The following is a 17,006-nucleotide window of genomic DNA, read 5'->3' on the forward strand; positions in this document are numbered from 1 at the left end:
GGGGCCGGCGCGGGGCGGGGAGGGGCGGGGCCGGCCATGGCGGGCGAGCGGGGCCGTCGCTGAGCTGTTGAGCACGGACAGGTGCGGGGGCGGCTGACGGGGGTGGTCCCGCGGTGGGAGTCCCGGGGTACTCCGGGGAGCCCCGGTGGGTTCCGGTAGGGCCGAGGGCCAGCGGGCTGGGCGGTTTTCTGGGGCATTGCCTCCGTGGCTGCGGCTGGCCCGGGGCCGCGCGTGCGGCGAGGCCGGAGCTCAGCCAGTAGAGGGCAGTCGGTTGGTGCGGTGGTCAGGGAATTTCCCGAGCCGCCTTTACTTCAGGCGTTCTTCGAAACCTGTCGAGGGTTCTTTTCTGTCCAGATTCACCCTCTCTGATCGCCCGTGCTCAAATCGGGCTGTGTGTGGAGCAGGAGCTTTGTCTAACGTAGAATGACGGACGGTGTTGTGTTTGTCGCCCCGCGCTGTTACATTCAGGCTTGCGAATACCGCAGGGCAGCGTTTTGTAGCGGTTAGTGGGGCGTGGAGCGCTCTCCAGCTCCGCTTCCTAGCGAGTCAAACCGGCCCAATCCAGTTTGGTCAGCAACATGCTCTGCAGCTTCGATGAAAGCTACAGCGATAGAGAAAGAGAAGATCACTGTGAAAATGCAGAGGCTCAGTGACCACCAGGGGTACCTAAAGACCCTCCAAGAGCACCGTCTGAGACTGACTGGGCAGACTCAAGCGACTGCTGTGTGTGTAACCTTGAGCCAATTATGAGCGTTAAGCAGGAGTCATTCCCCTGCGTATCCAGTGCTGCAATAAAGTATTGCTTGTTTCTTAATGCTACATTGGTGTTAAGAAGGAGTTTTAGTCCCGATTTTGGGTGACAACGACACAATGCCTACGTTGTTCTTTTCTGTAGTTAAAACTAGTTAGATTTTATCTCTTGCACCCTTCCAGAACCTCAGAGCTGGTCACCCTCTGCATTCTGAGGACAGCCTTGGGATCTGCTTTTTTGCCCTCATTCAATGTAATAGACTTTAATTGAAATTTTGTGTATACTTGGCCTGTTGTATTCTTAATTTGCATTGACAGGTGCATTAATTCCAGCTTAAACCTCCTGCAGCACTTGAAGCCTGGTGAAACAATCTGATGGCAGCTCAGATGACCAATGCTCATCGACGGTTCTTGCAGGTTCTGATGTCTAATGGGATAACAGAAGGATCAGAGGCCAGAAAATTACACCAGCACTGCTGTGAAACTGATAAAGGTGTGTCTGTCTTGGTGATGAAAGAACTGGGGTTTTTTCCTGGTGCAGCTTGCAAATAATTTGATTTCTGAAGGGCATATACTAGCTAAAAAAAGTTTTAAAACTCTAATTATATGAGTGTTCCCTCTCTTTCCTGAAAGATAACACAGCAATGAGTAAACTAACTTCTAATCAGGCCAGATTCGTATATAGTACTTTGTATTTTATCAAGGTTGTTGTTTATAGGTTATACATATAAATGATTTTTAAAAACAATTTTTGACACTGGAAGTACTTCACTATAGTTAATGCTTTTAAGTAAATGCACTTCAGTTATTTCTCCCAGGTGTTGTGGGAGAAGTGACTCTATAAAAATATTTATGTGAGGATGAGATGAGGTTTCTTGGTGAATTGCTGTGCTTTCTTCCCACCTCACCTGCACTATATTGTCTATTCCAAGTGCTGGAAGCTGTGCTCCTACCAGGCTTAGGTGTGTCCCTTGCCATGCCACCACGCTACTCACTCTGCAGAGACTCTTCTGGTTTTCCTTAGCTATAGATGTAAGGTCAGATTCCCACAAAGCAATTTATTTGTATGTCTCTTGAGTCAGGAACTGTAGCTTGACCTACTTTTTAGATGCTAAAATTATGAAGTGCAACTTTTGGTGTTCTCTACCCCCTGTTCATTTTTTATGGAGAATTTTTATCCCTTTTTTTCCACATAAGATGTACCCAAGCAGCCATTTAACATTAGAATATAACATTAAAGCGTTAAGGCTGTTGTACAAAAGAGTACTCTGTTTTCATCTTTTACCCTCTCTGGGATCTGTCGCTGAAGCTCCCTGGCTGCTGTGTGCAGTGTTTCCTGCTGACAGGGGCCAAGCAGGTGGCAAAACTCTACTTAATTTTGTACTTACTTTACTCTCGATTTTGTTGTTTGATGACCTTGTTCACGGAAGGAATCTTGTATATCAGAATCAAGAACTCCTGGGCAGGAGCCAATGGTGATGGTGTTTTAATTGGAGGACCAATTAGGTCTACCTGTAGAGAACTAGAGTATAAAATAAACAATAGGTTTATTAAGAAAGAAATCATCAGCATTATGTAAATGTATGGAGTCTATGTAACTTATTACCTGGCCGGGGGCCTCCTATAACATTACTTAGCTCTGGTTTTTAAACCATACCCTGATGAAGGCAAGCAGGAGTGTTGCCACTGACAAAGTCTTGTTTTGGATGAATTGTGAGGGTTGTGCTGGTGCTGTGCAGGCAAGAACCATTGTATACTCTTCCACAGAATGACTGCAAAGTCCATCCTAATTATGTCTATGATAAAACTGCTGCTAGTATTTGCTTGGTTTGTAGAGAGTGACTCAAGATATTTCTTGTGTTTCTACAACACTAGAATTTACGTTTTCTGATGTGTAACTTGTGCATTTATGTGCCATTAATTTGTGAAACAGAGAATACAGAAACAAGAAGTCCCTTGTGTATAAAGGAATTCAAGTCATTGTATTTTTCTATTGTGCATAACATTTTTTCCCCAGTTATATTATCTTTTCAATTCAGCTTAGTTCAGGTCACTGTAATTACTGGATTAGTGCTATGGGTTCCCTGCAACAAGGCAGGCTGTCTGGACTCTGTCAACTGATTTTAAGGGACCTGAGCATCTCTGAAGGCCATGAAACAGCAGCACAAGGAAATTATATGTCTGCTGAATAGAACAGTTTGAATTCATGTTTGAATTCTGCCTCAGGTTTAGCACTCTTACTTGGGAAAAAATGTTTCACATAAAAAGATCTGCCTGGTGTGTAGTTGTTTGGCTTTTCTCTGTATGACTTTTCTCATTCATTTTCAGTTTACTATGCACACGATAAACTGGACGATTTCATCAGCACTATTAATAGCCACCTGCAGCCTTTGTTTATGCAGATCCGGAAAGGAATATCGGAAGAGGATGGGAGAGCACATTATGCTGTAGTAGGTACCTGCTGTGCTGTGTTTGCATGGGGCTGGCAGTGGCTGCAGGAGCTGCTGGGAGGATAAACTGTCACAGCCTGGATGTACGGGGAATAGGACATGGCAGCGAGGATGACAGCAGTGTGGGTGTTGCTTAGCATAAACATTGCTTAAGTGCTGAAGGGAGATTTCTTTTCCACAGGAGACTTTCTTTCCTGAGACAGATTTTTAAACTAGAAAACACAGAGAGCAGTCCAACATCAATTTTCTTTTTCTCCCACTCAAAAATCAACCTAGTGCAAAAGGATTGCTGAGAAGTAGCCTAAAAGTTGTTTCCCCAGATGATCTGCAATGTGCATGTCAGAGAAGGTTATCTAGTAATTTCAGAAGACCATACAGACGATATCTAACATTAGCTGCTGCCTTTAACCTTTCCTTTTTCCAGTTAAGTTGAGCTACTATTTAATAGTCGCAGCATGTGCAATAAGAGTAGAAAACATGGGCAACTGGTTTTCACAGTGAAAAAAAGGTGACTGATAACATAGCTGCTGTCTAGCACCAGACCAGTCTAGCATCTGTGATGTGTCAGCTCTGCTGCAGCACTCTGTGTCAGTTCTGGGAGCTTGTGTTGTGGAATGACTTTGCCTGGACAGAGGAAGCTGTGGAGAATTTGTGGCTGGAAGATGAGGGGTTGTAAAGAAAGAACTTGAATACTGTCAAGTGCTCTTCAAAGAACTAACATTTATGGTAATTGTAAGATGATGTATTCTTAACCTCAGGGGTTTTTTTACAATTTCTGGTATGAAACTACATTGGCAATTTGTCAGTTTATTTTTTTTGTAGGTGAATTTGGCAGAAACTGAAGTAACTAAAATGGCATCTGACTATACAGAAATTGAATTGGAATTGTTCAGAAAAACAGTAAGTATGTCTGTTATCACTTAGTAAATCATGTTATTTGTGAAGTTCTCATCTTAAAATGAATGAAAATGGTAATGGAGGTGTGGTTGAAGAAGTAGTTGCCATTTTACCTAAGTTTATCTGAGATCAAATCGGTGGAGTGGGCAGGATGAAGATATGTGCGAGTAATGATTTGTTGTTGTAAGTCAGTTATGGGTAAGGCAAAATCAGCACCAGGGAATGGCTCCCTGTGTTAGGGACAAGACATGCCTACTTTTAGTTACACAAGCAACTTTCTTCAGGATTTTCAGTCATGACTGCTGAGTTTTTCACTGGCTTCAGTAGTTTAGTAATATAAAGTAGTTTTTAATGCTGGTAACATACAAAATGAATTTGCTGATTTGCATTTAAACATTTGTCTATGGTTATTGAGGTTTTTCCTCAAAAGATCTTTGCAAAGAGCAGATAAAAAGAAATGGATCTTTTGTCACCACTGAGTGTGGCCAGGGGTCCCTGAATGCAGCTTCATTTAGGCAGCACATATACTTCTATTTGCGGAAACGTTTTCTTGGCAAAGATCAAAACTGCTAAGGGGACAATGATTGTTTCAGCTTTTGGCCTTTGTTTTACAATTCTGGTTCAAGCCATATACTGTAGTATTTCTACATACCTGGATGCAAAAAAAATGCATATCAGCACATTACTGTAAGGTGTGTCTGCCTAACTGCAGTGTTTCTAATACTTGGTAATGTTTCTTCCTGTAGATGGACCTAATAATTTTATCAGAAAATGGCTTTGCCTCATCTACAGACATTTTAAATTTGGCTGACCAACTTAAGACAAAAAAAATGAAGAAAAAGGAAGCAGAACAAGTGCTGAAAGTTTTTGTGGAGGATAAGTGGCTCTCTGAGGTAACTGCATTCAGGTGTTCTTCTTAAGGATGTGGTAGTTGAAACTGGGGCTCTTCTTGAATGAATGATGGCAAAAATGGTCTTATGGCACCCATGCTTATTGCTGCTCCAGTGATTTTTGCAGAAAAGGAAGTAGACTTATATGGAAAAAGTCCTTGGGTAGGTCTGTACAGGACCATGTGGTTTCAGTTTCTTGTACTGGCGCCAGGTGGGTTTGTGTGTCCAGTCCTGCCCAGTGATGCACAGACACAACAGCACAGCATCCTTTGTACACAGCTTTGTACACAACAGCACAGCATCCTTCAGCCTGGAACAAGAGCTGGGGAAAGCTCTTCAGAGTGATCAGTGCTGTTAGTTGCATTTAGAATTTCCTGAAAAGGAGTAAGGCCAGACATGTTGAAAACTCCTGTACCAGAAATGCATGGGCCACTGTGCACGTAGTTACATCTATTTTATTTTATGAGGAAGCAGTGGAGATTAACTCACCATGTGGACCATGGTGGACTGACCATGTGGATACTGCAGTTGCTTGCTAAGTGAGACCTTAATCCCTTTTCTGCTGGAGTCATTGCATCATAGATCCTCAATCTGCTGCCACACTGTTACTTACATGTTAAGTTGATTTGGCAGATGTTTCCAAAGATACATCAAGGAGGAAATGCTTAGATTTTGTTGAAAGCTGGAAGAATTTCCTCTAACATTCTTTTTGGGAGGATCCCAAAACAGCATGCCTCTGTTAAGGAATGCATGCTCACTCATCTATGCTTTCCAAAGACTAGATCTCTGTTAAAGGTGTGGGATTTTATTCTGCTCCTCTAAACAAAGGAGTTCTGCTATTTCAGAAGTGGTTCTGGCATTGCATTGTACAGCATGTTGGTTTCATGATGGTAGAAAGAAGTGACTTTGTAACAAATGGTTAGCAAAGTCAAAAAAGGTAAAAGGAATCAAAAGAAATTCCTAATCTCAACACTTGTTTCCTTAGAAAAATGGAGAATATACTCTGCATACTCGTTGCATAATTGAGATGGAACAGTACATTCTCAGCAACTACCAGGATGTAGCAAGGAAATGTAACCTCTGTCACAGCCTCGCCATCCAGGTAACGTGTTTTATCAAGCTAAGGACTTGCATGGTCATAGCTGAGGTTTGTGATGCTTCCCCTTGAGTATAATCTTGGTCTTGTAATCTGGTCATGGTGCTCGTGCATTTTGTAAAAAAAAATTTTTTTTTTCCAATTTAGGCATTTTATCTTCTGTCTTTAGAAATAACATTGTCTTGGAGCAGTGTCTCCAAGTATAAAATTGGAAAAGTGCACTCCCACAATGAGGAATATGGTTTGTCTGTCTAGCTTTCTAAACCAGCATGCTAGAGATGAGCTCCTGATGCTGAAAGAGGTTTAGCAGTGAGGTGTTAGCGGTGTCCTCTTTGGGCCTTGCCAATAGATGTCATCGTGTGACACGTTCATTCTTGGTTCTGGGATTTTAATTCAGCAATTCTTTGTGTTTGGACCTCAGAAGGAACACATGCGCTATGCTGAGCATGCTAAAAGCACTGTGTTTTGATAGCTGGGATGTTACCCATTCCATCTTGCTTAAGTAGTTACAGCCTGGATTCATATTCCAAAACTGCTACATTTTCTTGCTCTGTGAGCCTGCATCTTCTGATCTGCCCAACTAACATGCTTCCATGTTACTTTTTCCATCCCAATTAGTGTCCTTTATTGCACTGAAATAGTCATCTTTCAAGCTAAATTTTGTCCATATAGGGAAAAAGTATTTCCTCTTTTACAGAAAAAGACCTCCTTTTACCGGTTACCTGCTTTGACTGTTGAGTGTGTCCACCACCCATATTGTGGGAGCCATTCTTTGGAACAAAGCGTTGCATATCTGCTGCTCTTTGTAACAACTTTCTCTTAAATTGAAGGACAGTTTAGAATGATTTTATGAATCAACACTCCTGATTTCAGAGCCAAGTATGTGAATCCTGTGGAATTGGAATGCATTTACCTTGTGTCAGAAAGTACTTCAGAGGCCAGACTGAACCCCGCTGTCCCAAGTGTAATGAATTCTGGTCTTGTGACACCCCAGGTACTAAGCAATGTATTTTTAAAAAGTTGAATGTAATAATACTAGGAAATGGGCTGTGATGTTCAGTGGCACTGCCTGTATTATTTATAACTGTGAGTATCAGGTATTTCTGACTTCACTGGTATGTTTCAGACACTAAACCACACACAGGCAGCATTGAGCCCCCACAGTGCCCAAAGAGTGCCACAGGGGCATTAGCAGACCCTGTGCATATTTTTTATATCTATCTTTAGGAGATAGGGGGGAGTGGGGAAGGAATAGAGGCACACATAACCCATGACACTAAAACTTCTGGAAATACTGAGCTTCTAAGAATCTCTTTGGAATTACTCCATTTGTCCAGGGAAATTTGACATTGTGAACAGCAACAGAGGAATATACAAAGCATTTTAGAAAAGGTGATTTTACAATATTTTTTTTTTTTTTTGTGTAAATTCTATTAACCTTCCTTTAGTTTTCTTTACAGGTGTGAATCGGATGGGCTCCCACACTTACCACAGAGCTCCACTCTTGGCCCTAGATGCTGCCAGTAAAACTTGATGTCAGTGACATCTGTTTGCCGCCACTCTGGCAGAACAGCCAGACTGTATTGTATTCATTAGTAACAGTGCTCAGTGTACTCATTTTCTAAAGTTATAAGAAACTTAAAATAAAAACATAATTGATGTTCCTGTTCACAGTAATGCTTGTACAGCTTTCTTGGAGGCTGTTTTGTTCTGTAATTCTCCATATTCTTAGGTTGCGACTCTCAGTGCATGGTTGGGGACGAAAGATGCAAATGTTTTAGTCAGTCCTGCAATCTGATATATGCAGCTGAACTCTTGAAAGAAACCTTTCTCAGCAAGTTCTCCCTGTTTGTACAGGAACAGTACAAATTCAGTTGCATAACAGAAATGGCACCTGCTGTAGCATGTCAAGCAGGTGAAAAATCAGTGCAGCATGTGCAAGGCAGCTGGCTCAGTCTCTGACCTAGGGCTGGAGTTGGAGCACTTCTGGTTGGCACTGTGGTTGTGTTTTGTCCCTTCTTTAGATGCAGAAGAATTTGTCTTGATGTAAGGCCATGCAATGAGCAGCTGTGCTCTGTAAGGAGGGAATATTGCCACAGAAGGATTGGGAAGCAGTAGGTCAGGACGTGGGGCAATGTTAGCTTATGTCTGTAAACTCCTGAAAACATTACCATACTGAGATTCTTTAGGTTTTTTGTCTTGGCACTTGTCTCCAGTTTTAAGTAAGGATGTTTTTTCCTTTAAGAGTGACTTGGAAAGGAGCCAAGGACTGGCTATTGCCAGACACCAGACTAAAATGGCAGCATTCTTGTCCCTGGTAGAGATGTGTGACACAGCAGAAGGGCTGTGGCAGCAGTTCATATGATGGTTAATCAAAGTATAATTAAACCTCAGGTTATCTAACTGCAATTAAACTATGGATTAACTTCAGTTATGTTCTAGGCTTTAACATGATGTTGTGGTTTAGAAATGGTACTCCCCAAATTAGTCATTCCACCAAAACGCTCCAAACCACGAGATGCTTGCTCATTCCCTCCTCCCCCTACCTCTCCCCTCATGGAGAGGAGAATTGGGAGGTCCAAAAGATAAAGATCATGAGTTGCAATAAGAATAATTTACTGGAAACAGCAATGGAATAAGAAAATAAGCAGTAATAGCAACAATATCAATAACAGTGTACAAGACAGACAAAAGATTCACACAAAAAGATTCACACAGATTCAATCACTAAAAGACCAAGGAACCCCTTTCTGCCCCTGGCCTGCAGCAGTGGCAGGCTGAGGTGGTACAAAATAACCTCTGGGTCTGGGCCATGCCCCTCCTGGCTACTGCAAAAATGAACCCTATCCTGGCCAGAACCAGGGCATTAATAACTTTTTCCATGCAAGTGACTAGTACCTTGCTTGGTGTTAGCTCAATTTTTTAATGGATTGAACCTTCAGGTAGCACCATCTCTCTAGCTAACTCTAGGGATAAGTGTTACTAAATCCAAGTAGAAGATAACCCTGATCTGGTTATTAAGACAGAGGCTCAGGCAGAGCCCTGGCAGTGCCTGTAGAGAGGCTGTTTCTGATGGATGCATGCACAGGACAATGACCTAACAATATGCTCTTTAGGAGTTATTTGAAACATCTACAAAAATGAAGTAACTACAGCATCATCTTTCCACTTACCCATTGTGACTACTTCTCCATGCTTTAGCAAGAGTTTGTTGGTTTTTGGTTTTGCCTCTACTGAGAGAGAGAGAGGCTACTTGCCTGATTTTTAATTTCAGTGCTGCTACCTACATGTCAGAACTATGACCACCAGAAACTAACAGAGAAGCTGAGTTCAAGTGATCGCACATAGTGCCAATATTTAACTGGAATAAACAGAATCTGTCCAGGCATCAGAATGCAGGACTGAAATGCAGCCTTTGTGAAATTTGGAAACTTGACCAAGTCTGGATCTTCCACATCAACCTATAAAAAAACAAACAATCATCAGAAGAATATCTTTACTCAAATATGATTTGATAACATTATTGATTTTAAAATTTCAAGCAAGTATTTACCTGACTAGTGTTGTGAAGAATTTGGCTTTCATGGGGGTACAGGTTTTCTGAATCTTGTGGTGAATAGAGACGGATGTACTTTCTTCCAAGTACCTGTATGTAATAAAATAAATGTTTTCCATTGGTCATTAACTGGCACATTACTGGAAGCTGTGGGCCATAGCTGGCATTTAACAGTAAAATATACCTGATTACAAGGAATATAATTATTGTTAGTAATAGACACTTCTATAATAAAAAGTTAAATCAGGCTATTGGAATTCAAGTACCTCTTCCCTTGGAGCAGATAAGAATTTGAAATACCATTGGGAAGGAAATGCATTAAACCAGATTGCTTTCAATTCAAAGTTCAAGGAACCCAATTTATATATCATTATTTGCTCTCTACACAGCTAGAAATAAGAACTGAGAATAAGGAGGCTGAACCTTCATTGCAATTCACATCAATAGGCAGAGGTACTTGCACAGTGACTACTAAACTTCCATATACCCCTCAAACTCATTTCTGTATCATCATTAAACCAGTTCTTTCATTGGAGTTCTGAAATGAGATGAGAATTTGTAAGGCAAGTGGCCTGGCTTCCCTGAATGCTGCATGAACTGCAAGTTTTTGGTGTCAAGATATGGCAGCATGAACACGTCAAAGCTGAGTCCTCCACTGACACCAGTGGAAGAGAAGGTTTAGGGTGAAGATTTGTACTGCTGGTGCCAGCATTCCAGACCACTGCAAGAGCTAGGTATGATCATACTTGGGAGCTGTCCTATTGTGAGTACTCTGACTAATCCCAGCAGCCTTGAGTGGCTACCCAACCATTCCTAACCAACTTGCCTTTCCTCGCTAAAGAGGAAAGTATTACAGGGTATTTTTGGTGACATATGGAAGTAACAAAAATGCTAGTTATTGTTCCAATAGCATGTTCTCTGAATACTTGAAAGTTTTTTGGGACTGCCATCAGCTGTTAACACCTCCTTCTTTCACTTGTTTCACTGGATTAAGACCTTGTATATTATAAGATGGCAGGCACCAGTTCATGGGCAATTGCCTGCATCTCCAGAGACTGCTTTTCTCATTAATGGAAAAACTACAATCTCAGCACCAGCCACCAGCCAGGATAATTTCATTTTGTTAATTGTACTTGTGCCTTCCTGTACTCCACAGCCACAGTTTAAATGGCATCACAACACACAGCAATTTTAATTGAAAGCAGCCAGATTATAAAGACTCCTTCACAGCACTGGCAGATAATCTCCTATTTTTTTCAGGCAGAAGAAAACAAGTTCTGAGGTTTGTAAGGGAAGTATCTTTTCCCAGTCCAACAGCTCCTATAAATTTTTGTTCCACCAAGAAAAATTCCCCTCAAGCTTTACATAACATGAATAGTACTACTTCACCTTCAGAATGCAGCTGTATGAGTGTGCTGAGCAGGTAGCATGCAAAAGAAATACAATCCATAAAAAGTTGCACAGCAGTTGTAAAAAAAACATTCTAGGAAGGCCTGAATTAAGCCTCAGTTTCAAGTGAAAACATATGTTAGCAAGATGCAACTGGGACAGAAAAACTGAGGTTCAACCCATAAATAGCCATCAGTAGAAAGTAATGTCACAATCCTGCTAGAAAAGTGTGAAAGTGTATGTGGTGTTTGCTGGGTCCCCAGGACGAAGGAGGAATTGAGAATCTCACTCTATGTTCTTAGAAGGCTAATTTATTATGTTACTATATTATATTAAAGAATGCTATACTAAAGAATACTAAACTATATTAAACAATAGAGAAAAGATACATACAGAAGGCTTAATAAGGTACTAATTAAAAACTTGTGATGCTCTCCAGAGTCCCGACACAGCTGGACTGTGATTGGTCATTAAGTCAGAACAATTCACATGTTGGATAAACCATCTCCAAACCACATTCCAAAGCAGCAAAACACAGGAGAAGTGAATCAGAGAATTATTGTTTTCATTTTTCTCTATGGCTTCTCAGTTTCCCAGGAGAAGAAATCATGGCAAAGGGATTTTTCAGAAAATATGATGGTGACAAGTGTAAGACTGGATTTTTTTAATTCTGATGGGACAGCAATCTCCTTCAGTAAAAAAAAAAACACCTCTCAGTGTTCAAAGATTCACAGTAGTCAACTGCTTGGATCCAGAAGACATCCCTTTGACCTGTTCAGCGCTTACCACAAAAGGCCCCAATATTTTATCAGGTTATTCTGCACTAGAAGTCATCATCAAAAAGCCTACCAAAAGAAACTCTAAAGAAATTATGTCAAAGTACAAGTTTTAATTCTTATCTCACTGCATGCACTAGTATTTTACTGGGTAACCTGAAACAGACTAAAGTATGCATCTAAGTCCACCTCAAAACCTTGCTTTCCAGATGTGCTGGCTTTGGCTGGGGTAGAACTACTTTTCTTCCCAGTGGCTGGTATAGGACTATGTTTTGGATTTGTACTGAACACAGGGTTGATAATATAGAAATGTTTTTGTTCTTGCTGAGCAGGGTTTACACAGACCTGAAGGTTTTCTGTCTATCATACTGCCATGTTGACAAGGAAGCTGGAGGTTCCTGGGAGACTGGGAGGAGACACAACCAGGACAGGTGACCCAAACTGACTGACCAAAGGTATTCCAGACTACATGACATCATGTGTAGCATATGGGAGAAGAAAAAGAAAAAGAAAAAGAAAAAGAAAAAGAAAAAGAAAAAGAAAAAGAAAAAGAAAAAGAAAAAGAAAAAGAAAAAGAAAAAGAGAAAAAGAAAGGGGGGATGTTTGGAGTGACAGTGTTTGTAATTGTTAAGCATGATGGGCTCTGCTCTCCTGGGAATGACTGAATGACTGCCTGCCCATGAGAAGCAGTCAAGTAATTTTTTGTTTTGCTTTGCCTACATGCACAGTTTTTGCTTATTAAACCTCAATCCACAAGTTTTTTAGCTTTTACTCTCCCCATTCTCTCCCTCATCCTGCTGGTTGGGGAATGAGAAAGCGGCTGCATGAGGCTTGGGGATTGGCTGGGCTCAAACCACAACACCAGAAAAATAAACTCCTAAGTACAACATGACAGGATCCAGATTCTTCCCAACTCTGTTACAAATTCCCATCTGTAAAACAAGGGTAAATACTGGTCTCTCAACGAGCAACACTTGTGGTCTGTAAGATTACATTCAGTAGTAAGTTGCAGTAGTGACAAATGCAATAAAGTAGCAAAACAGTATCTGCATGTTCTCTAATCTTCGATTGTTCAAGTTGTCTGCTCCCCTTGTCTCTAACACATACCATAAACATTTTCTCTAAGTATCGCATTAATGGCATGTGCAGAGTAACTAGAGTACATACCTGGGCTAAAAAATTTTGCTGGGGATCCTGATGAAGAGGTGAGACTGTGCCTCCTGGACCAAACCAGGCATTAATGGTGATGTCATCTTCTTCCCCTTCCCCCAGGCAGCAGTAGTCAGGGATACTGATATCTTCTTTCAGTTCTGGGATCTATTTCCACAAAGAAAGAAACATTAAAAAGGGTATGTGCTGACTTGCCAAAATACGTAATTCATCAAACAGATGAACCAGGCTGGATGCAAAGAAAACAAATGACTGGCTGGTCCAGCAAGAGTAGGAGAAAAATAGCTGACCTGCTAGGAATCTGCAGGAAATGTTCTCAAACTTTCTGTTCTAGTGAGCAGACTCTGTTGGAAGGAGAAGCAGGAGAAAGAAAGGGGTTTCCTCATTCTTCAAGAGACCCTTTGCTTTTGCAGAAATCAGAGACACTCACAAGAGTAAGTACATTTGCTCCTCATGGAAAAGGAGCAGCTATCTCTTCCATACTATAATTGCTTCCATTTTTATGTCTCCCACCAACATAAGCTCTGGTAAACTGGAATGACATTTCAGATTATGATAAACATATTAATGTTGAAAACTTTCCTGTCCAAATCTCTTCCCTGACTTATAAAAGGGGCTTTCCAGGTGATATCCCCCTAAGTATATACTACATTGTACTGAAACAGCACCAGGATTGAATGTCTTCATCCCAAACAGCATTTGTTTCCATGTCTTGTAGCCAAATGGAACAAACTTCTCCCTCTGATCCTTCAAATCATGGAAACAGAAACTTAAAAATTAATGTGAATTCTCCATATGCCCTTCAATCTAGTACAGTCAACATCTTGAGATACAACTTGTGCTGCAACAAAAGGAAGACATGACTGTAGGAAGATAAAAACATGCACTCAGTTTTACCTGATCAAAAAGCTGGTGCTGGGCAAGGTATCCTACATTGTTCTGAAATAACAGCAGAGAAAGAAAAAACACAGTAACATACAGGTAAGACTGTGAGTTAATTTACTTACAGGTGAATAGAATTTACTTAGAGTAAATTCCAGTGTCCTATTCAGAGTACTATATATAAGTATTTCAACAGTATAAGGTGTCCTCAGAAATAGCAACTTACAGCTCCATTGAAATAGTGAGAGTGTAGGTGTGTCTCCACAATGAATAAATTATCCAGCTTGAGTTACTGAAGGAAGCTGGGATTTCCTATGGAGTCTTGACAGCTGACAATGCACTGCATCTTTCTAGCCAGACCCTGCTGGCACACAGACCAGTTCTCCTTCACGCCCTGGAACTACTTCCATACTCTATTCCAGAGTGCACCACAGACCAACTTGCTATGGCACATAGTCCTTCCTGCCAGAGGACCAGGAAAGAGAAATGGGGGCTTGGGGTCCTCATCTCTGAAAGAAAAAGGGCATTCCAGATGCTAATCAACTTTGTATTTTTCTGCCTCATGGCTTGTAAATTTGGATCCGATCCTAAATCTCACTAAGGAGTTTAATGAGACAGAAGAACAACACTGCTGGCTGAGGATCCCTTATTCTTAGATTCCACTGGTCAGGTTTTTGCTGCGTATCTATGTGTGTATCTATTAATCAAATTCCAGCTACTGTACATTTGATTATAGGTAAAAATCGAACCTATTGTTGCAATAATTATTCCTAGCTTCAGGTCTTAAAAATATGTCAAACCTTTTCATTCAGAGCTGTGCTTACAGTACACCCCCTCCCTTGATACCACCTCTGAGTAGGTTTGTTGTAAACAGAACTGTTGTCTGTACCAGTACCATGCTGCTGTGTTTGGAGATTAAACAAATGAGTGTAACAGACCTCATCCATGATATACTGGCTGATGAAGTCACTGACAGTCATGAGCTGCTGAGACCATTCCTCATCTGTATACCGAGCACCCAACTCCACAGGGACTGTGCGGCAGCCTGCGACTTGACAGAAATAGTCCACACTGAAATAAAGAAAGTTCCATTACCTTCTATCCTGCTCTTACTAATTTTGAATGTATGGCAATCAATCCAAATCAATCTTGTTGGGTAATAAAATTCTACTACCCTGCTTTTCTCCTGTCTAAACCAAACCAGCCAGAAGAAAAAGGCAGAATAAAAGAATGCAAGCAACAAGGAAATCAGCAGGCAGGTTTGTGTGTACATGACCCCACAACTGTCTGTTTTGTTTTGGTTTAAAAGCCTGTTTGCCTCAGTTGTTTCACTCCAAACTAAGATTTAAGCTGTTACTGTCTCTTGGCAAGGGACGGCTTTCATAGATGGCCAATCTTTTTGCTGCCTGCTGCCACATTTGATAACATGTTGTATCTTTTACTCAGTAATATTAGATCAACTCTGTCAGTGTCTATACAGGTGCCAATAATACCCATTCCAATTGTAGCCAGAGGGATTAGTTTGATGGGTGAAATACATCTCCATGGACGACAGTACTAATTAAACTGAGAAGCTAATCTTGCGAGTGATTTTTTCCCTTTTCTGGGGAATCATGACCTTCACCTCACAAATACTTGATGGTCAGTATTGGAAATGTGGGCACCATTGTGTACAGTAACCAGGCAGCACAATGCTGTTACTCAGTCCTGCACAGTGGTGTCTGAAACTCAACACTCAAACACAACACTGAACAAACATCAGTGCTTGGACTTAAGAATGAAAAGTCAACCATGCTTACTCTTGGCTCTGAAATTCACTTTCCATTGCAGTAATTATCAGCAAGCTCCAAGAGGTAAAAACCATTGATATGTGTGCTTGACACAGATCCACGGAGCTGTGAACAGCTCACTGGCACTTCACAACGTGCACTTCTCATGAGATGCCAGGTGTTGCCACTGGGCTCCTGGGACGGCTGAAGGCTGGGCAGAGGGTAGCCTTCACCCATGAAGAGCCAGAGACTGGTCAAAGAGTCACCTTTGTCCCCGAAACAGCCCAGCATCTGCCTTGAATGCTATGAAGAGCTTCTCTCATCTATGAAGCAACTTCCACAGAGCAGTAGGACAGTGCTGCTAGCAAAACGCACTGCCCACGGTATCCATTGCCTGGGAAGGCCTGCGGCTCTATCGAACATCAAGACATCCAACACAAGGAACGATCGTGCCTTCACTTGGACAGGGAAGGAACTTACTTCTCACCTCCACTTCTTCATACAGGGCCAGTGATCCATGACGCCCTCCAGGACCACGGGCCGCTGGGGAACGAGGTAGTTGTCTCTGAAGTGCTCCAGCGAAGGACAGCGAAGGCGCGGGATCACCTCCTCATGCTGCCCGGCGCAGGGCGGCGGCGGCTCGGCCCGGACGCTCTGGAACGGACGCTCCCCCTCAGCAGCCGGCAGGGAGGCCGGGCCGCGAGGGGGCGAGGGGGGCGCGGGCGCTACCTGGGCGCGGGCTCCGTCGCGCGGCGCCGCGCGGGGCAGGTGCGGCTGCAGCGCGCGCACCAGGCGCGCCAGGACGTTGTCCAGGACGGAGGCGCCCATGAGCAGCCCCAGGTCGCAGAGCCGCACGGCGCGCGCGAGCGGGCGGCCCGCGGCCACCTCGGCCAGCGCCCCGAAGAGGCAGCCGTAGGCGTAGACCTGGCGCCAGCCCTTGCCGACCTCCCTCCACGGCCCCGCGTTCAGCTTCTCCCAGGAGTAGTCACGCAGGACGTCGCTGAGGCGCTCCAGCGCCGCCGCCGTTGCCGCCCCGGGCCGGCCCGCCGCGCCGTAGAGCAGCGAGCGGGCCCGCCGCAGCAGCGGCAGGACGCAGTCCTCCACCTCGCCGCTCAACGCCAAGGTCAGCCCCTCCTCGGCGCGGGGCAGCAGCGCCCGCACCTCGGCCCACAGCCCGGGGCTGTCGCTCGCGCCCTCCGCGCTGCCGGTCGCCGCCATGGCCGCGCCTGCGCCGACGTCCGCGAGGCGGCGCCGTCGGGCCGGGCCGAGCTGGGGCTGGGGCTGAGGCGGGGCCCGGGGCTGAGGCGGGGCCGGACGAGGCTGAGGCGGCGCCCGGAGGCCAGTCGGGCTGCCCGCGCCGGGGTCGGAGCTTCTGTCGTAC

At 43.3% G+C, this 17,006-nt stretch overlaps 2 protein-coding genes across 7 annotated transcripts; one reads left to right on the top strand and one right to left on the bottom strand.

The window, feature by feature from the left end:
* The first annotated feature begins 13 nt into the window (after nt 1-13).
* NSMCE1 (NSE1 homolog, SMC5-SMC6 complex component) lies at nt 14-7,760 on the top strand. 6 transcript variants are annotated; one of them, XM_059484429.1, is made up of 8 exons: nt 14-81; nt 1,069-1,243; nt 3,079-3,200; nt 4,023-4,100; nt 4,844-4,990; nt 5,973-6,089; nt 6,957-7,077; nt 7,532-7,760. In XM_059484429.1, the coding sequence occupies exons 2-8, from the start codon at nt 1,126-1,128 to the stop codon at nt 7,615-7,617; spliced, it is 789 nt and encodes a 262-aa protein (XP_059340412.1). In that variant the 5' UTR covers nt 14-81; nt 1,069-1,125; the 3' UTR covers nt 7,618-7,760. The 6 variants fall into 6 exon arrangements, with proteins under 6 accessions (XP_059340412.1, XP_059340415.1, XP_059340417.1 ...); XM_059484432.1 differs by having other exon boundaries at nt 7,544-7,760; XM_059484430.1 differs by having other exon boundaries at nt 28-81; nt 1,100-1,243.
* Nucleotides 7,761-8,682: 922 nt separating this feature from the next.
* Nucleotides 8,683-16,843, bottom strand: KDM8 (lysine demethylase 8). Its single transcript, XM_059484427.1, has 6 exons — nt 16,113-16,843; nt 14,795-14,927; nt 13,872-13,913; nt 12,972-13,121; nt 9,637-9,729; nt 8,683-9,544 (listed from the first exon to the last, which is right to left on the bottom strand). Exons 1-6 carry the CDS (start codon nt 16,841-16,843, stop codon nt 9,380-9,382), a joined length of 1,314 nt encoding a protein of 437 aa, XP_059340410.1. The 3' UTR covers nt 8,683-9,379.
* Nucleotides 16,844-17,006: the final 163 nt, after the last annotated feature.

This window comes from Ammospiza nelsoni, chromosome 17 (assembly GCF_027579445.1).
Source record: "Ammospiza nelsoni isolate bAmmNel1 chromosome 17, bAmmNel1.pri, whole genome shotgun sequence".
Taxonomy (NCBI): domain Eukaryota; kingdom Metazoa; phylum Chordata; class Aves; order Passeriformes; family Passerellidae; genus Ammospiza; species Ammospiza nelsoni.

Coding starts and splice junctions, on each gene's coding strand:
- NSMCE1 (XM_059484429.1), top strand. CDS start 1,126: ATGGCAGCTCAGATGACCAATGCTCATCGACGGTTCTTGCAGGTTCTG. Junction 1,244..3,078: donor CTGCTGTGAAACTGATAAAG/GTGTGTCTGTCT, acceptor ATTCATTTTCAG/TTTACTATGCACACGATAAA. Junction 4,101..4,843: donor TGGAATTGTTCAGAAAAACA/GTAAGTATGTCT, acceptor TTCTTCCTGTAG/ATGGACCTAATAATTTTATC.
- KDM8 (XM_059484427.1), bottom strand. CDS start 16,843: ATGGCGGCGACCGGCAGCGCGGAGGGCGCGAGCGACAGCCCCGGGCTG. Junction 13,914..14,794: donor GCCAGTATATCATGGATGAG/GTCTGTTACACT, acceptor CTGTTATTTCAG/AACAATGTAGGATACCTTGC. Junction 9,545..9,636: donor TTCTTCACAACACTAGTCAG/GTAAATACTTGC, acceptor GTTTTTTTATAG/GTTGATGTGGAAGATCCAGA.